The 21,233-nt window shown below is 35.8% G+C and overlaps 2 protein-coding genes and 1 long non-coding RNA gene across 3 annotated transcripts in view; all 3 read right to left on the bottom strand.

Moving 5' to 3' along the window:
- Positions 1 to 21,233, bottom strand: part of LOC145312396 (death-associated protein kinase 1-like) — a 463,414-nt gene that overhangs the window by 433,533 nt on the left and 8,648 nt on the right. The gene's annotated exons all lie outside the window — the stretch shown is intronic.
- LOC145312707 (uncharacterized) lies at positions 8,064 to 8,520 on the bottom strand. The gene is made up of 2 exons (XR_013877084.1): positions 8,404 to 8,520; positions 8,064 to 8,102 (listed from the first exon to the last, which is right to left on the bottom strand). It is a non-coding gene; the product is annotated as an uncharacterized LOC145312707 (long non-coding RNA).
- LOC145304331 (uncharacterized) lies at positions 9,510 to 16,231 on the bottom strand. Its single transcript, XM_080146200.1, has 2 exons — positions 15,952 to 16,231; positions 9,510 to 15,650 (listed from the first exon to the last, which is right to left on the bottom strand). The coding sequence occupies exon 2, from the start codon at positions 15,370 to 15,372 to the stop codon at positions 9,757 to 9,759; it is 5,616 nt and encodes a 1,871-aa protein (XP_080002326.1). The 5' UTR covers positions 15,373 to 15,650; positions 15,952 to 16,231; the 3' UTR covers positions 9,510 to 9,756.

Genomic DNA, 21,233 nt, shown 5'->3' with positions numbered 1-21,233 from the left:
GGGATAAGCCAATGGCCGATAAATTGATGTACATCCGCAATAAGAATTCACAAAAATATCCCTTCTTAGATTACCAATAGTGGTTGAAACGTTTGGACACTCAACAAAATAAATAAAAATTCTATACCCCCAAAGTCCCCAAAGTTGCTAAGCAAGCATATAAGAAAACGTTATAATAAAACTTTTGAAACTAGTGTAATAAACAACCCAATCCCCCCCCCCCCTTCCTGATGTAAACTACAAAATACGAATTCTGCAATTGCATATTAAAAATGTGTTTTCTATAAAAAAAAATCTAAAATATATACAATATCTTATCTTTTGATGATCTTAGAGCAATATTAAATTGATCAATTTCTTTCTGATAAGATTAGTTAATTAAGCCCATGATAGAAATCATAGAATTGCCCACAGCTAAAGAACTTGAGAGTTTATGCACTTAAAAATCATCTTTTCTTTCTTTCTCTCTCTATTCAGGGAGAGGATAATGGAATATAAAAATAATCATGATAAGGATATTCATCGCATTGTATTATTAACAGCTTTTTGCGGATATAAAAATAAAAAAATTAAATCCTGTTTTGTAAGTCCCGAGGGGCAAAACTGGTATCAATTTTATGATTTTAATTATACTATTTGTAGAAAATTATTTGTAATACGATGCTAAACATGCTTAAGTGTGGCTGTGAACCGGTTCTAATCCAGCGGATATAAATTGGTTTCGAGGCCATACTGGAAAACTTTTTTCTTTGTTTATGTTAAATATTTTTTTTCTTGAGCCAAGCCCTGTTCTATACCAATTCACGAATTGGATGATTTCCATGAAATTCTGGTTAAAACGGTTAAATCTGGTGCATTTTTAACAACTTTTTCAAAAACTAGCAAAGCTACACTTTAATCTGATTTTGTCTGTTTATCTATACTATATTAACAGACAGATGGACAGACAAGATTAGCCATAGAGTAGATTTGGCTCAGTGAAATATTTACGATAAAATCTGCAATCTATATTTAATAGCAACTGAGTAAAACTAAATATATAATATACAAAAATCTGGGTTTTTCAAATATTTAAATACCTGACGTACCAAGTTAATAAAAATGCATTAATGTAGAGTATCTCTTCTACTAGAGTGTTATTTAGATTTTGTCAATTATTATGTAAAAAAACATGTTTTAAAATTTGAAGAAAAATAACCTCAACATACACGTACTTGGTTTTTGACGGATTTTTCCTCCCATATTTGATTTTGATGAAATATATTAAAGATAAAATGATGGTTATTACTTCTACATTTTGATTGAGCCATAGCTAGGCCAATATCAAGAAAATGGATGTAAGATATATATGGATATATTGACAGGCGAAAATTTGTCGTCAATTTACCTTGCCAATATGGAACTCACGTATTGGTAAGTTCGTTCATCCAGTAGCAGGGGGTGGATATGGGTATCGTTAACGTGAGCTGTGATCATTACTTTATCAGAATACATGAAAATCTGATGCAACATCCAAGTAACAATATATCGATTGTCAAGAGTTAGATAGAAGTTTATATTAGAAAATGTTATCTAAATAGTATTTTTTGATTTTTGTGTTGTAATTTTTCATAAAATAAAAAGTTCTTTATATTGAATTAGATTTTAAAAATACAATACTTAAAATACAGTTCTTAATGTCACAGATTTTAATATACAAATTATCAAAATTCAAAGTAAAAGGAAGTTTTCATCAAGTAGAAACTTATAAAAATTCGGATAATTTCAAATCAATGCAGGATGATTTAACACCAATCAAAAAAAGAAAAGTTCTTTGTCAATTTAAGTCGTACAGACATACAGATAGAACAACGTTGTAGAGTAGCAACGAAATAAAAATAAATAGTGTTTTTACTCATTTAAAGTTAAAACGTTGCCTATTGATAAATAGACGATCATAGTAAAAATTAACCTTTAATTATTGTTTGGCGAAGCAAGTTTTAAACCAATTAAAATACCCTGTGGCCTTATATTACTAGCTAGATACAAAATGGGCCGAAAAGCATATTATTTAGACGATTGGGCTGTTATGTTTAGACTATTAAATTTTGTTAATTTTTTTAAATCGCAAAGTTTTTTACTATATTAATAAAACAACTAAATTTTAAATCAACTCATTATATTAAGAAGTGAAGTTCTTGTTGTCTGTAGCTTAAGATTTCGAAAACAACTTAACCGATTAAGTTCTCAATTTTATAGCAGCTTCTCCCTAATTTTTATATATAAGTTTGACAAATTCCTTTAGTTGGGTTTCTTGCAACGTACACTAAGCGTTTTTATTGGTTTAATATACTTCATTAGCGGCTACGTTCCTAGCATCTAGGGTTATGGTAGGTCAATTAAATAGCTTAAAACCACTTCAAACCAAATATATAAAGCTTCCCAGAAAAGTAAAATCCATTCTGGCCAGCAATTTCCGAGATATTCAGACAAGGCTTGCTACTTTGTATGGTATGATATATTCCACGAACATTGAAATAAAATTCTAAAACTAATTCCAGATTTGTTAGCCTGTTTTACAATTTTTTTTCGATTTTAATGTTCGTGGAAAGCTGTCTCTAATGCGATGCGATAAACAACTATTCCATCCTAAGAAAGACTGTGTTAATACTATACCGAAAATTAGTAGGGTTGGTGTTTCTCACTAATTTTCTGACCACTTTAGTTTTCAGCACTTAGGGGGGTCTAGACCCCCTACAAGTTACCCCCCCCCCCCCTACTCACACAACCCTTTGGATGCCTCCCCTAATTCATGCATTTGTCGGGTGTTTCAATTTTGCTACAAAAGTATTAGAAACAGCAATTTGTTTGATGAGGGCATGTTCCGTATAGGTATTATCAACTTAAAAGGATGTATTTCTGGCTCTGTGTATGTACCGAAAGATCTCTGCAACCGCTAAATCGATATGGTTCTGCTTCTGCTTTAGTATTAAAATAACAAGTGTCACAAAAAAAATTAAAAAACATTTTGGAATATTTCAAAATGTTTATTATTATTAAATGAACGCTTCTCATGCATATGTGCCCACAATTCCTTTTGTGTGAATGGTCATTCAAGTTAATAGGAAACTCACAAAACAGCTAATTTATTCATAATGATTTTCCAGCTAATATTTCAAGAGTTCAATATAGTTATGATCCGTTAAAGAAAGATAATTCAAACGTTCTTCTTTATTGTTAAAACGTGTTATTTTTATCTAATATTGTTTGAATGTGGGTATTTTTTATATTTAGAAATTCTTGAAAGACTGGATAAAGGATATACGTGGATACATTGACAGGGGAAATTTTGTCGTCAATTTAGATTGCTACTTTGTTGACAACATTTGTTAGTCATAATTTTCCTTCATTTAGAGTAGAGGGGTAGTGGATGATAGTATCGTTTGTTTAGCCAGCTGGAAATACCATTTTATTAGAGTATGCGAAAATATGGTGCAACATCTAAGTAATTAAATGTTGACTGAAATAATATATTTAGCTCTAATCTTGTGGATGGTTCATTAATAATTATAATCGAATAATCATGACTAAATTAATGATTATTGTTTGGTAAAGATTGGCTTATTGGTGCTACATCGTAAAAATTTGGTGGTTTTTAAAGACAACCTGCCATTGAAATGCACGCGGACAGATCATTTACATTCAATTTAAGTCTGTAGAAGCACTTGGATTCATCTCATGGATCTAAAGGGATAAGACAAAAGCCGATAAATTGATGGACATTTCCAATGATAATACACAAAATTACCTCTACTGTAGATTACAATTAGTGTTTGAAATGTTTGGACTCTCGACTTTATAAACCAACCTATCAAAATTCAATAAAAGTACTTAAAGTTATTGAGCCAACGAATAAGAATACGTTGTTATAAGACTTTTGGAACTAGTGTAATCAACAACCCAATGTCCCCTCCCTCCCTGAATTCATTTTGACCCTGTTCAATTTTCAACTTTTATGTTGACATATAAGTTGTAAAAGCACTTGGATTATGTCATACTCAGTGATTTATTTACAACAATTTTTAAATAATTTAACAAATTCTCCAAAACTCAAATTTTTCTTACCTGAAATATTGTTAGATTGTTATTGCTTTGCTAGTATTGGATTTAGTTACTTTCAGCTTTATAGGTAGATTCTTTTATATAGGAATAAGTCCATAATTATTAAATCCCTTTGATTAACCGGTTACGTGTCTATTGTCTAAAGACCTTATATACATATTACAATACTCTTTGTAGAATATTAAACAGCAAATCTACTTTATAGCTTACTTTGGATTTCCTTCCGTCTGTCTGTACTTCCTTCTTCAGAAACAATTGTAAGTTTATCCACAAGGCTAATATTTATAACGTAATGTTACGTATTTAAGACTGTTACAGAATTCAGTACTATGACAGATAGACAAACGGCAGAGAAGCTGCACCACTTATAAATGTGTTTATAGGATAACAAAGGTCAATGGAGAGGAATTTATGTGCATCCACAGTTATGTTAAACAAAATTACCCCTTTTTATAAAAAAAAATCCTCAACATTTTTTGACCAATGATTGAGAGAACGCGTTCATAAAAAAATAAAATAAAATTTACATTCCAATGTCCTCTCTCTCTCTCTGATTTTAACTTATACAGTATTATTTATTGTTTGTAAAAAGGAAGGATATAAAATGTATTTGCAGAGTAGCTCCAATACTAAAGATGTATATTTTTACCCTACATGCATATTACTGTTTGGCAATAGAGGAATTGTGGTTAAACACATCTACAATTTACTTAATTCTACTGTATTTATACACAAAATTATCTCAACTGCACTGCAGATCATAAATAGTAGTTGATAACGTTCGGACACTCGTCTTAATGCACCAACCAATCAAAAATTCACTAAAAGTCCCCAAAATTGTTAAGCCAACGAATAAGAAAACGTTATCATAGAACTTTGGGGACTATTGTAATAAATAGCCCAATGTCCCCTCCCTCCCAGATTTGTACGTCATTGCTATGATAATGTTTTTTTAAACTTCCCTTGAGTATTCTTATAAAAAAAGAGTTCATTTTAGTACATAAAAAGGATGTTTCTATGTTTCTATGTCCAGGGCAGGGTTTTGGCTATTTTTAAGTGGGGATTCCTTAATAATCCTCTTTGGATTTCTTATTCCTGATAAATATATTAACCATCTGTGATCAATAGGAATCTCCCCCCTCCCCAAAAAATATGTAAGAGGTAAAGTCACTAAAGACTAGAGATGAGGCTGTTATTTAAGTAAAAACTATGTATCCCTAGCTATGGTATTGAGTAGTTGGAAGTATCATATCAAATAGTTACATTTTTTAATACAAGGTATTGTTACGTTACTTGAAGAGAATATATTCTATAGAATAGCAATGAAATTTCTTTAAAAGAGAAATAGCGATTTGTTTGAGTAGTCTAAATTTCTATATGATTTCAAACTAAATTTGTACAATAAAATCTTCCTCTAACAGTAGACACAGACAATCGATATACTATTACTTGGATGTTGCACCAAATGTCATGTACTCTAATCAAGTGATACTCGCAGCTGACTAAAAAGATACCTTCTTTATCCCACCCCCTTCCCATCTAATGGATAAATGAAAAATAAATGAGGTTCATATTAGCAATATGTCCACGTATTCTATATCCATTAAACAGACAAACTAAAATTTCAAACTTTTTCATTATAAATGTCGAGAAAAAAAGAAAACAACAACTGATCTTTTTTTTAGTTATACCTGAGAATTAATGTAGAAAATACGTAAATATTATGTCAGTGGGAAAATTATCGTCAATTTAGGTTGCCATTTACCTTGTCATTTATTGGTCAGTTCGTTCAATTAGTAGGAGGGGATGTGATGGAGTAAAGGGGATGGATACACGAAAAACTGAATTTTTTGTCTTTTTTAACAGGCGACCAAAATTAGATAGAGTGAAGAAACCCTTTTCTTGCAATGCTACCCAAAAACTGCATCAGTTTTTTTGGCAAAAATATGTTGGAGTGCAAATTTAGGGTTAGTTTTCTGGAATACATTTATATTAGGTTTTACACAGTAAACTATAATCTTAAACAGTGGAATTTTAAGAAAATGTAGATTTTCAAAAACACTTTTTTGGTTCATTGCAGACTAATTTTTTAAAATTTTTATGATGTGTGGAAAAGGCTAAAATATTTCTTTTATTTCCTAAATATGCATTAAAACATGGCAAACCAAATATTAGATATCTTAAATTCAGACAGACGTCCTGTTACTTACAATTATTTTTCAGTAATTTTTTATCTTATTTAATTTTTTGCTAAAACAAATACTAAAACTTGATTAATATTTACGATCAAGTTGGTACCGGGACAAAGTGTCTAAAAAATCAGTCATGTGACGTCATAAAAAGGAGGAAGACGAGAGGAAAAGTGGGAAAGAAAACCCCTAGAAAAGAGATGGGTATTCCCTTATTTTTATGACGTCACATGGCTGATTTTTGAGACAATTTGTGCCACTACGCAATTTTCACATATCTATTACAATAAAAAGACTTTCTAAAAAAAATCCACTGTGTAGGTTTAATGTTTATTATTGTGTTGGGGGAAATACCCAGCAATCTTCATTTTTTTAGTTTTCTGGGTTAATAACACAGACAAATATAAGAATATTTTTGAATTTAGATTTAAAAAAAACTAACTTTAGAATTTTGAAAACATGTATTTGTTTTTAATATAGTACATTTAAAAAACAAAAAAAAAACAAAATTCTTAGCATGAGAGATTAAATATAAAACTATTTTTTAAAAATCATTTGCAGGAAAAGGTTTGACAGAGAGGGGACATAGACCCCAAAGTTTTATAATAACGTTTTCTTATTCGCTGGCTCAACAACTTTGGGGACTTTTAATGGATTTTGATTGGATGGTTCATTAAGTTCAGTGTCCAAACATTTCAACTACTATTAGTAAATTGAAATCTACAGAAGGGGTAATTTTTTGTTTAAATTTTGGATGTACATCAATTTATCGGCCAATGTCTTATCCCTTTAGATCCCCTATGTTAGTAGGTGAATTAAGGAAATTAGAGTGGTTACACTTTAAATAAACAAACAAAGCAATTTGAGATTTTTAAACAACTTTTACAACAAGTTTATGAATGTTTACGGCAGATGGAGCTCGGACTATCACAAATGCAATTAATCTTAAGATTTTTATTTTGATATTCCTGAAAAATTGTCTGTAATATGATGCTATACTTACTTTTTCAGTATGGCGGATACTAATCGGTTTCTATGCATACTGAAAAAATATTTATATTTCCAGTTTTAAACTATATAAATACATTTCAGCTTAGCTGCTTAAAAAATATATACAGGGTGGGGCAAATAAGACCGGACAAATTCTAACTTCTAAACAAATTAACATAAAATCGTCAATTTTAAAGATTTTATTGAATTTTAAAAACTGGCAAGCAAAATAGGTATATGACTATTAGATTATTCAATAAAATCGCCGCCAGCTTCAATTACCGCCTTCACCCGCCCCCTGAACCGCCCGCAGGCCCTGGTCACCATGTCCCTGTCCAAGCTGGCGATTTCTCCTTGATGGTGGCAATGAGGGAGGTCTTTGTTGTATATGAACGTCTATTGGTGCATGCTTCAAAGTAGCCCTAGGCTTAAAAATCCATTGAATTAAGAACGGGCTGCTGGGAGGCCCCATTTCTTTAGGAACGTGAGTAACCGCAGGATCCAAATTTACCCAACTTTAACGCTACCCTTTGACACGGAGGCTCTTATTTGGACGACAGTTAAGCTGGAACGACGTTCTATACATTTTTGGAAATGGCATGAAGATTCAGCTAGGTTTGTCAGCGCAATTCATAGTCTAAAATGAGTTTTTAAGTTCCATATGTGTCTCAACCATGACACTTTGGTTGAGCTTGGACTTCCGAATTAGCGGGAAGTTCACGAGATCAGTTGGCGAACATACAAAACCCCCAATACCAGGAACCATCAAGATTCAACAGCAGGTTTGAATATAGATTTATTGATGAAATTATTTCAAAAGACCTGAAATTACAAGATCAATTAATAAACAGAATAAAATATTATTCGTTATCTTAAAACTTTGAGCACTAAAAAAAATCTTTTTCTTTTCTTATGGTTAAAGAATCTTTGGAAACTTTGGCTTTAAAGGAAAATTATTTGGTTTAATAAATCATTGTTAAATGCAACAATAAGGCACATAAAAATTACTAAAACATATATTAAACATAATTAAGTTTCATGTTTAGCTGGCTAAAGCCTTTTTTTAAAACTACATATAATCGTCCTATACACCATACTTCTTAATCAAATTAACAAATTCTACCTGAAGCTCTTATGGTTTCAAATCCCTGATATACTAGGGTAGTTCGCACTCAATGAGACCAATGATAGGCCCAATTTTGTTCTCCGAAATCTTCACACTCTCATATCTCATTCAAAAGTAAAGAACGTGCGCTTCAAAATAAACAAACACTCTATGCCGCGCCACATTATGAAAGGAAAGCCCTAAAAGACGACATTTGCGCTTTGTTTTTGGTTTAATGATAAGGAATTTAATTTCGAACTTGATAAACACAAAGCTTCCTCGAAAAGAGGTTAAGACACACCCCCCGTTTGAAAGTCAAATTAACTTCCTTAACGAGATTCAAGGTTTTTTTCGCGCTGAGCACTAGCAACATTTCTCACTAAACTCAACTCACCATAATCACATGAGAATGGCCACATCCCGAAAACGTGACAATTTTGCTCCTAACTAAATGAAACCCCGTGAAATGCATACACAATATTATACTCCTGACTAGGACTCATAATACCTCACATTTTAGGATAGAAGGATGGGATTGGTTTGTACTATACAACATTCCATGCACATGACAATCACAAGATCACATACACAATCCTAAAATAGATAATCCTATTAATCATGATGTTGTAAATATAACAACTATACTAATTAATAATCATTTCATAATCAATAGGCAATAAATCATTATTAATAAATCAATAAGTACCTACGAAATCAGGTTGAAATGTAAATGTAAACAAATAATGTAAAAATAAAACGAAATAAATCTTAGACAAGAAAATTAAGATTTATAGGTACTTAAAACTAAATTTGTTAAGCATCAAAAAGAGTAGTAAGAAAAAATTTTTCAAAATCCTTGGGCAGAAAGTTTTTCAAACCTAATGAATAAGAACTGTAATATCTTAATCAACAATAAAACTTTTTAATACTTAAAGAATAGCAAAATATTAATATCTTCGTTAGAATTTTCATTGAAATTATGAAAAAAATACCAATTTTTCTTTGTAAAAAAAAACTTTAAATATGAATTTTCAATCATTCCTTGATCTGAATAAAAACGTTTTACTTGGTTGAAATTCATATATAATTTTAAAAAAAATCTGCTAAAAAATACTTGATTTTTTTCATAGAATAAATATCGAATCACGCAACCTCGACACATTTATTCCTTTTTGTTAAACTTTTCAGGTAAGTTTTAAAATGAATTGTACTTTTGAAAAGAAATTAAACTCAATAAAATTAAATTTGAGCATATGAAATAGAAGAATATTTAATCGCATTTCATTTGATTCTTATTTTAGGCATAAAAATAGGCATATGAAAAATGTGGCTTTTTTACTAAAAAAAATCTCAATTTCCATAAAATAAGAATCAATTATTAATCATAATTTTTAACAACTGCCTGACTGATACAGCATGTTCTTCTAGGGGAGATTTATCCGTCAGTCTGAACAAGACTCTTGCCGTCTTTCTTCCATCCTCAATTCTCGTCACTCGGCCCATCCTCAAACATCTCATCAGCGGATTGGTACTCGTAACCAGAACTACATCTCCATCAGCTAGTGGCTCTGCCATCTCATCCTTCCACTTGGACATCCGTAATATCTTCGGTAGGATCTCCTGGCGGTAGGCAGTCCAAAACTGGGCAGATAAATCTTCCAACAACTTCAACCTGGAGGAAATTTGGTCCTCCGGTTTCATCGCCACATTGCACAACGGCTGGCGGTCAACATTTCCCAGCAGCTGGCCAGGGGTAATTAGCCGCCAATTCTCCACGTCGTTCGCAGCTTCAATCGTCAGTGGTCTGCTATTCATAATTTTACTGACCTCCGCCAACAGCACCAGGAGCTCGTTGAAATTAACAGAACTATTCACCAACTTCTTGGACAGCAATCTCTTGGTTAATCCCACCATTTTCTCAGCCTGCCCAATATAATGGTGGGCTCGGGCCGGGATCTGAGACCAAGAAAACTCTACCTGGCTGCCCAACCTCTGCTCTAAAACCTTGCGAGCACCGGATAATTGTGTGCCCATGTCGCTTACTATGATCTTCGGCAAACAATGAACAGCTTCCAACTTGCGCAGGGACAACAGGATACTGCTGGTATCATACTTTTCCAAGGCATCTAACCACAACGCCCCTGAGAATCTGCAGACCACCACGAACACCCACACCTTCTTCGTTGCTGTCTGACTCCTCGTTTTGGCGGCAGCTCTCCTCGTAACCAGCGGACCCATCAGGTCGACTTGCACAGCTTCAAAAGGCCTGCTCGGGACCAACTTGTCAGGTAACACCTCCTTCATGGTAGCACGACATTCCTTAGCCCTCTCAACACTGCAGGGCCAACATTTCTTCACTTCCATGATGGCCAACCTCCTTGCCTTCACAATCCAGCACCAACGGCGGCTCTCAGCTAAAGTTCCACGGACACCAGAGTGAAGCTCAACATGCGCTTCTCTCATAAAAACAGCAGCTAACCAATTACCAGGCTCCAAAATTATTAAACCTGGCATGTCTTCAAATATCATTTTACGGCCGCCAGTAATGGCGTCAATGACTGGCTGTCCTCGACCAACCATTTTAAGAATCCTCATCTCCCTGGTCACATAATTTCCACCGGGACCAACGACAGGCCAGGTCAATGATACTTCATGCACTAATGGATTTAATGACGCATAATTGCCTTTAGCATCATTTATCCACTCATCCTCTTGGCTTCGGGACACAATGAAAAGTTCCGCCGCCGCCATAAAATTGTACAAAGACGGCTTGTACACAGCATCTGCGGCTGCTACATGACTACCAGCGGCTGTAGCCTTACCTTCTTGTCTGCTCTTTAGCTTCCTCAACCAGGTGTTCGCAACTTGCAGGACAGCTGCCATAATACGTTTGGCCTGTCCAAATGACCTCCTGTGCTTAAACCTAAAGACATCTTCAGCGGCTTCTCCGGCAACTTTCATTGAACATAACTTAACCATTTTGGTATTCAACTCCTCAGGGGGTAAAACCTGCTTGACTTCTTCGGCAGTTTTCACCGGCCACGCACTTTCATCCTGGCGCAACCATTCTGGGCCCAATCTGTACCTGGAACCTGGTCCCAAATCTGATACTTTGCAGGTGCTTCTGGTGCCCAAATCTGCAACGTTTTGCGTCCCCGGGACCCACCTCCAGTCATCCTTGTTGGTCGCAGATTGAATTTCTCCAATACGATGAGAATTAAATGTGTTCAACATAGCACTGTTGGAAACTATTTGTGATAAAACACACGATGAATCAGTAAAATACATCACTCTGATAACATCAAAAGGCAGGGCATCTCTGACGGACTTTGCCAACCTTGTGGACATCTGGCACCCCATCAACTCAAGGCGTGGAATTGACTCACACTTGACCGGCGCAACTCTTGACTTGGTGGCTAGCAGAAACGTTTCAAAACCTTGTCTAGTTGGCCACCTCAAATATGCATTAGATGCATAAGCCTCTGATGACCCATCCGAAAACATCATCAAGGATGGAAGGCCAGTTGGTTCATCCGGAACCACACAACGGTCAAACTCCAATTTAGCGACCTCAGCTCTGTCCTCCAGCGACTGAACAAGTTCATCCCGTAGACTTTTTGGAATGAAATCTTGCCAGCCCAAATTCAGCAAACAGGTTTTCCGCAGGACAAGTTTAATTCTCAACAGAATAGGGCTGCAAAGCCCGATCGGGTCGAAGGTTTGGGCGGCGAACCTATGGACCATCTTCTTTGTCAGATTCTCGTCCAAGGCGTCCTGGAGGTTGTACAAATCAGCATCCTCTTTCACCTTCCTTCCCTTGACTTTACCATCTTGATTGACTCTTGTGGCGATGGACAACACATCGGTGGCTGGCTTCCATATCAGCCCGAGAACCTTGGTATGCTGGCAATCATCTCCAGAATAAATGACTTGTTTGAAGGAAAAACTACCTTTACCGATAATCCTGTCGGCCTCTTTCATCATCTCCTTGGCTTCTGGCTTCGATCCTGCTCCCGAAATAACGTCATCTATGAAGCTGTGCTTCTCAAGCTTGACTGCAACTGGAATCTGAGGTAACTTGAATTCCTCATCAGGGTAGGTAGGTATTTGTGGCTCCTTCCATAATTCAGGTTTGGCAACAATTTCACTACCATTTATTTGTCCCTCTCCATACATCTCCTTGACCTCTGCTTCACTCTTTCCGCCGAACAGGCGGGACGTCAACTTCAGGGCTGTAACTGCCAAATTTCCCGCAGCTAACTCGCCGAAATTTACAACTTTGGTCAGGTAAATTTCAAGTGGACCATCTGGCGTCGGGGAAAATAAAACTCTCTTCATCTGGCTGTCGAACTCTGTGGCCAGGATGGAGTTATAAAACTTGGAGATATCCGCGGTTATACCAACCTTGTAACCGCGGAAAAGCATCAAATGATAAAATATCTTCTGCATTGGCGGCGGGCCTCCCAGCATTATGTTATTAAAACTGGTACCCTTGAACGTCAGAGAACTATTTGCACACAATCGCATGGGTGTGGAACTTGAATCCTCCTTGAAAGCAACCACTATTGATGAACAAGACTTAGGTCCTTCATACTGCAACTCTTCAGGCGTGGCTTTTTGGAAAACGCCTCTTCTTATGGCGTCGTTGAATACCTCCACATACATTCCATAGGTACCTTCCTTGACCATCCTGGCACGATCCTTTTCAGCAATTTTGCGGGCTAAACTTTCATTGTAGGGTAAAGTGTGAGGATCTTCAATATAAGCATATTGACCTGTCCACTTGTTGGACTGCAAGTCTAGGGTTAAACCTGCCTCAATTATCCTCTGCCTCTCACGCTGGTCCCAGGTAGTGCCGTCGGCCATAGCCTTGCACTCTTGACAAGCAGTACATCCTGGACAAAGTGCCTGCGGCTGTATGCCAAACGATTCAGACGTCAGAAAGTCTGGCAAAGTGCCTCCACTGACACTGACAGCCTTATAAGCCGACTTTTGATCTCCAGCTCCACCATCAGCACTCGTACAGATAAAACCACTACCAAAAATGGTTCGCCACAACATAGACTGGCCCACTTTCTGGTAGGTTGAAGGAAACACGTCAGGATGTGTATTTCCAATGATGATATCTAAGCCTCCACTAATATATGTAAACCTTTCTGGCGGCATTTTAAATATCTCGGCGGCAGTTTCGGGGTGGACCGAGCGCATCTCGTTGGCCCCGCCGAGGGTAGGCATGACAGCTGCCTCAAACTCCCTCAGATTGCCGTCCCTATCCTTCAGATAAAACACAACATTGCGGCAGGAAGACTCACTGCCATCAGCTACAGAAATAGTTGTATATCTGCCAGTAGATTTCAGCTTCAACTTGTTGGATAACTTCTCAGACACAAGTGGCAAATTTGCCCCGGAGTCAAACATTACCGTGGCGTGGCAGGTGCCGCCGCCAGGTGCTACAACAGGAACTAACTGAAGTAAGAAGGTACAGGGGCTGGGTGCAGAACTTGACTTGTAGACTGTATTCACACCAGCACTAGCCTCATGGAGTAACCTGGAATGGTATCTGTCGCAATTATTAGTACCACAAACACCAAGCTTCTCAGATTTATTACACTTGTCAGCAGTATGGCCGTCGCACAAGCAGAGTTCACATAACTTCTTCTGCTGGACAATTTTCTTTCGGTCAACCACATCCATCTTCTTAAACGTGAGGCAACGGAAAATCGGGTGCTTCTCCTTGCAGCTCTCCACAGGACATGCACTGTTCCACTTGGAAGCCTTGTCCTTCCCAGCCTTTCCATTCTTATTGTCGCTGCGGCCAGATACTTGCGCGGCGGCAGCTCTATCACGATTTCTCTTGCCGGCGCCATTGTCATAGGACATATCACCAGCCAACATGGCACCCCTGGTCCTCTCCAGCAGTTCAACAATCTTCGGGATGTTGGGTTGGTTCATGCTACCTAGCTCCATCATAATTTTGTCTCTCAAATTTTCAGGGCACTTGTCTTTAAAAATATGAATGAGAGTTAGGTGGTTGTAATCCTTAGCTGCAGAACCAACGATGGCTTCTACCTCCTGCATCATGCTCTTGAAGGTAGCAATTGCGCTAACCACGTCCACAGGTTTATCCACAGGTTTCATCTTGTTCAACTTAGTTAAAATCCTCATGAACCGGCGAGTGTTTGATAAAAACATCTGGTCAAGAAACGCCCATTGTTCATTGTGATCTCTAATCGCTGACACTTGCTTGCGTAGTTCCGGGTTGGTTATTACCTTCTCCATACACAACATCAGGCTTAACCTCTGGTCAGCAAATCCATAACCAGAGCATAGATCCTTAAAGACCTGTTTAAAGTTTGGGTAATCCGTGTCAGTACCGTCGAACGACGGCAACAAACTGTTGTCCCAGCGCCCATACTGCGGGTTGGAACTCCGAATATCCACAGCAGACATACTTCTGGAGAGCATGGCAGGTGTCCCACTCTCATCCAGGTTAGATGAACGACGTTCCATCTCTCTAAGCCTTCGGTACATATCACGTACTTCTTGGCGCAACTCCACGGAAATTTTAAGCACTCCCATGTCCATCTTCACCTTCTCAATGACGTCAAGGTTCCTGGCGACAGTGCTTGACCTCGCGTCATCTGAATCATTGTCAAGCCAGTACAGAATTTTTGTACACTGCTCCAACGACGCATAAACTTTATCTGCAACAGTTTTCTGCTCACTAGCTTCATCCAAATCACGCTTGAACTCGCGCAGCTCACTAGTCTCCACGGCAGGTTTTAGACTTTTTATTAGGTCAGATTGGTCCTTGACCTCACTAAAAATGTCACGAATTGATTTTACATTCACATTTTCACATGAACTAAAACTTTGGCAGGCTTTTAGATTGTCATAAAACAATTTTAACTGTTCATCAAAAACTTCTAGCCTTTCACTGCCAATAGCGATTGCTCGCTCAATTTTCTGCTTTTTGGTTAGTGGCATATTGATTCACTAGGTACTTATTTCACAGAAAAATTGTCACAGTTTATTGCATCAATAATTCACTAGATGCTATTGATCTCTTGATGAATGCTAACGCCTATTCATCAGATATTTTGAAATTGTCTCAACCATGACACTTTGGTTGAGCTTGGACTTCCGAATTAGCGGGAAGTTCACGAGATCAGTTGGCGAACATACAAAACCCCCAATACCAGGAACCATCAAGATTCAACAGCAGGTTTGAATATAGATTTATTGATGAAATTATTTCAAAAGACCTGAAATTACAAGATCAATTAATAAACAGAATAAAATATTATTCGTTATCTTAAAACTTTGAGCACTAAAAAAAATCTTTTTCTTTTCTTATGGTTAAAGAATCTTTGGAAACTTTGGCTTTAAAGGAAAATTATTTGGTTTAATAAATCATTGTTAAATGCAACAATAAGGCACATAAAAATTACTAAAACATATATTAAACATAATTAAGTTTCATGTTTAGCTGGCTAAAGCCTTTTTTTAAAACTACATATAATCGTCCTATACACCATACTTCTTAATCAAATTAACAAATTCTACCTGAAGCTCTTATGGTTTCAAATCCCTGATATACTAGGGTAGTTCGCACTCAATGAGACCAATGATAGGCCCAATTTTGTTCTCCGAAATCTTCACACTCTCATATCTCATTCAAAAGTAAAGAACGTGCGCTTCAAAATAAACAAACACTCTATGCCGCGCCACATTATGAAAGGAAAGCCCTAAAAGACGACATTTGCGCTTTGTTTTTGGTTTAATGATAAGGAATTTAATTTCGAACTTGATAAACACAAAGCTTCCTCGAAAAGAGGTTAAGACAATATGGGTCTCTAACGTCGAGAACCGAGAAATTTTCACGATTTCACACAATTTTTGACATCTTTAAATCTGCCAAGTTTCACTTTGCTGGAGTACTACAGCCAAGCCACTTTAGATAGAGAGCTCTAGTCTTTTCTAGTGTCTTACTTATGTATCTAATAGTATCCCCAGCAAGTTGCATAACTCTACCTCATCTACAGATGGGCTGAGATTCGATTTAGTGGGTCCTAGTTGAGAATCCAGATTATTCCACCGGCGCATTTCGAATCTGCCTTGTTGAACATAAGGGCGACCAGCTCGAAGTACGAGCCCATCTTCGTCCAAAGATTTTTTTGTGCTAAAAGGTAATTACCTAAGCTTTTTATGGTGGGGTCAAACGTCTTGATCGGTCAAGTAGTTTTGGCGCTATGGCCATTTAAAGTTTGTCCGGTCTTATTTGCCCCAACCTGTACAAGGAAAAATATTGGCTTTTGTAAGTCATGTGTATGTTTTAAAGATATAAGTGGGTGGGATATTTAAAACAGGGCACATAAAGTATTTTTCAATTTACTTTTCAACTCATAGATAATTAACAATTGGGTATTTTTAAATTCTACTAAACTAGATTCTCTAAAGCGAAGCTTCTCTACAACAAATGTTGCGTAATTTGATGCTTAAAATAAAAGGGAAGTTTATCCATATCCAATATAACCAGTAACCATATATGAAGTTATAAAGAAAACGAGAAACTAGCTCCCATTCCCTTATTTATGTTTATTTCAAAAATGGGGGATGAGGAGGGCTTTCTTGGTACCTTGAGGAAATTTGTCTTCTTTGCTATTTTTGGCCTAAAATTTACTTAATATTGAACGTAATTGTCCATTGTAGAATTTAATTTTTGTTAAAATACTCATACACATACTTTTAGAATTATCTATGGATGGACTACATACATATTACATACATGTATGAGTGTATGAAAGAACAAGAACACAAATAACCATAGCATGTCGTAAATTAAAATATATAAAAAACAGTATGCTTTCCTGATCCTACTTATTAATCGATATATTATTACTTGGATGTTGCACCATATTTTCATGTACTCTAAAGAAAAAGTAATACTTGCATGTGGCTAAAAAAACGATACCCCCCATCAACCTTCTTTACTCCATCCCCTCCACTATTACTGGATGAACGAACTGACCAATAAATAAGGTCCATATTAGCAAGTAAATTGGAGAAAAAATTTAAAATATCTACACTATAAACACTGTATGCTCTAAGTCTCTAACTCTTATTCTCTCACATGCTAATACAAAGTACAATAGTTTAATTAAGTTCCACCAACAGGATGTCAATCCTAAACTTCTTATGGACAAAATAATAATATGATTTTACATGGTAAAGAGTGTCGGAACCAAAGAATTATAAAACATGGTTTGTATGTTAAAAATTTGAAAGGTTATCATTATCAAGTCATCTTCATACCAAACTTTAGGTGCACAATAATGGATGCAAGAAATTATGGATTGGTTTTAATTTAAAATAATGAAATTATAACCAGGAAAGTTTGACTGTAAATTACACTGGTACCCAAAGTTGTATATGCATGCTCTCTTATTTGCTGGCCCAAAAAATTGAGGTATTTATATCAAACTTTGATGAAAACATAGTAGGGTCTAAAATTTACAACAAATAATTTTTAATAGGAAGGGTTATTTTTGTTTATAATCATTGGGAATTATAGCAATTTATCGTCCATTGTCCATTTACTTATACAGGTAAACGTATTTATTTATGAATTTTAGCTGATGCGTCTTTGAATGCTAAAACGATTATAATAAGTTTAGCTCTTCAAAGTAAAAATTTTATATCCATGATTATAATATCTGATAGATAATAACATATTATAAATAAAAGAAAACAATGGTGTTTACGAAGATGTGCTTTATGCACAAATTTTTTACATGTTTATATGTTTGTGTATTCAGAGGTGTTTTTCATATGCATGATTAAAGTATGAAACCAGGGACGTACAAGCTTTTATTTTTTGGGGGGTAAACTGTGGGGTTTTTAAGGAATCAAATGTGTTTTGAAATTTTGAAGGGGGCAAAATAAGAAGTGTCAAATTTTGAGGATGTCTAAATATGTATGAAATATTCAACCTTAGATGAGATCACCAAATAAAGAAATTAAAACATTAGAATACACCCACCCCCTCTGGTCAAAATTAAGTGGGGTAAATATTTCGTAATAAGGCTCATAACCCCTACACCCACATGACTATAATAAAATCCATCTTGATTCTATATTACACCAACCTACATCCCCTCGTTTTTTATTAAGCGGGTGTCAAATTTTTAAAGTCCCTTTTGCCCCCCCCCCCTCCCCCATGGAGTTTATTCGTTTACGCCACTGAAAGTGTAACATCTTTGTGTGTCCAGTAAAATCTCGTAGACAGCAAGACTGAGCATGAAAACGTTTGGGTACTATCCCCTTACTTTTAGGGAAAAAACTTGGTTGGAGGCGAATACAAGAAAAATTTGAAATATTAAAAATTAAACATTACTGCACCACTTTTGTGCAAAATTGTGCTTGTATCAAACTGAACTACTAATATATTGTATAAATTTGCGTAAAAAGCGTCTCAAATAACCAATTAAAGTACGATTGTGTCCAGACTTAAAGGACTTTTTGCAAATATTACCTTCTTATTTGCCTAAAATGTTTACATGGGGATTCATTCTAAACTAAATTTTTCTCATTAAGAGCGGTTTCCCTAAAATAAATTAGCCAAACTTAGACCCCTCTTATCCCCTTTTAAATAAATAGTAAATTGGAAGAGGGATGGGTGGTCTGTTTTTGTTTTACTTTAGGTCAGAATAGGGCACCACAGGTATAGGCCTCGAAGAGTTATGGCCCTCCATAAGGGTTAGGCGTACGGGAAAAACACTACTCCCCTAATTCTTAAAATAAGGAGGGGAAGGGGGGGAGTTTTAGTGTTAGTTGGGCACTTTAAAGGAGAGTACAATTGTTTTATCTACATTTTAAAAAAAATTCAAGAATTAGGGCCCCGTATTTATCTGTGGGTTGAACCTTTATGTTAAAAATTCTTTTGTGTAACTCGTAGCCACATAAATCTTTTTATCCCAATTAAAATGAACGTCCTTATTTAAATTTTGGTTTTCCTTAAAAACAACCAAAAAAAATCAATATAATCATATTATCCTTATAAAAAAAGTAACATAATGTGAAAATGTATAATGTGTATGTCTGTTTGTGTAAGCTGACCCTATATGATTCTCCTTTACAGTTACAATTTCTTGTATGACTAGGAAAGCTTTAAAACCCAAGTGCCCCTGGCAAAATTAAGGGGAGTGGATAGATCCCCTACACCCCTCTACATTCTCCTAAACATGGGTCTTCTCCTATTTGATATTGTCTGTAAATCTTTAGGGATGTGTCAAAATTTTCGGGTGTGCTTGGCGCACTCCCCTGGCAAAACCCTCATCACGCCACTGATTTGTTTGCAGCAATGAATGAACAATGAAACGTTTAGTCCTGGAGACTGCAGGGGAAAAAGAGAGAAAATTATAGACCAATTAGTAATAAAGTATTTTCATAATTTATAACTTTGGGGTTGTATATATAGATAATTTTTTACTAGGATATTTATTTCATAGACTAATATAATAACAAAAGTAGACATTTATTTAGAATAGCAGCCAAGAATATCGCAAAATCCAAACCACCATGAAGAAGGATTTTATACTTTTTAAAAATCTCCATAAAGCTGTTTTTTGTGTTTTTTTTAAGGAAAAATTTAATTTTCTATTTTCATATCCACAGATCTTGGATTACCAAAGCAACAAATGTCATTTAAAAGGACTCTCCACAGAAAAATCAACATCGGAATTTTAAAAATCTAACCTGAAACTATTATTCTCTGTTCAGTTTTAGGCATTTTTTGTTTTTGTGGCATCGCAATCAAAGCCCTTTGAAAATTTTGTCCGCCGCCTATTTGTACTGCAGCTATAACAATATATACTACACTTTCCTCCACTCAATATATGTTTGCCGCTAAAGAACATTTGCTCCATTGCAACCGGCCGCTCTACGATTTATCCTCTTCCTTGACTGGACAATCCTGCCGCTTCCATTTTGTGTTCGCCTCCGCCAAATATAACCATCTTTTGCTGCAGTTACCGCATTCATCGCCCTTCTCCGCCGCTATTCCGCTATACATTGCGTACGTCGCTATACACAACACCCCCAGCCTCCATTTAATTTCTGAACAAGGGAGAGGGGAGCATGTATTGAACCGCGACGTACAGCAATGAATAGCGGAGTAGCGGCGGAGAAGGGCGATGAATGCGGCAACATAGGAAGCTAAAAATCACTAAAGCAGCACAAATTGAATGGCGGGAGGATTCACTTAAAGGAGGTAAAAAATTTCATAGGGCTTTGATCGCGATGCCACAAAAACAAAAAATGCTTAAAATTTAACAGAGAATAATAATTTCAGGTTAGATTTTCAAAAATCCAAAGTTGATTTTTCTGTGGAGAGTCCTTTTAAAAGTGATTCCAAAGACTACAAAGCAATGTTCAACACCATAATTTCAGCTTAAACTAATCTATAATTGTGCTGTAATACTTCTATAAAAAAAGATGTTTCAGGAATCCCCATATAAATGGGTAGACAAAGTGGGTGGCAATCTAAAAACTATAAAACAAGAAAGAAAAACAAGTATGGCAATTGGTTAACTAATTACTGATATAACAGGCACAAATAACTTTTTAAAAACGACAATAATAATTAAATTTGCTTAATTACCTACTAGTGGCTTAGTATTTTTTTTCTAGGGGCGATTTATCTTGAGAGGGTGGTGGTACCCTCCCCCAAAACATTACCTGAAAATAAAAACAGATTAAAAAATACAATTATTTTGAAAACTAACAAAAGAGATAAAAATGACGGGACCAATCATTAAAAAAATTTATATTTCAATCTTTTCAACTAT

Source organism: Acartia tonsa, chromosome 2 (genome assembly GCF_053477335.1).
Source record: "Acartia tonsa isolate MP-2025a chromosome 2, ASM5347733v1, whole genome shotgun sequence".
In the NCBI taxonomy this organism is placed as follows: Eukaryota; Metazoa; Arthropoda; class Copepoda; order Calanoida; family Acartiidae; genus Acartia; species Acartia tonsa.
The sequence above is the reverse complement of the archived record's forward strand: the minus strand, read 5'-3'. Positions and strand labels throughout refer to the sequence as shown.

What these genes read in the sequence shown, in the direction of transcription:
- LOC145304331 (XM_080146200.1), bottom strand. Translation starts at nt 15,372, where the DNA reads ATGCCACTAACCAAAAAGCAGAAAATTGAGCGAGCAATCGCTATTGGC.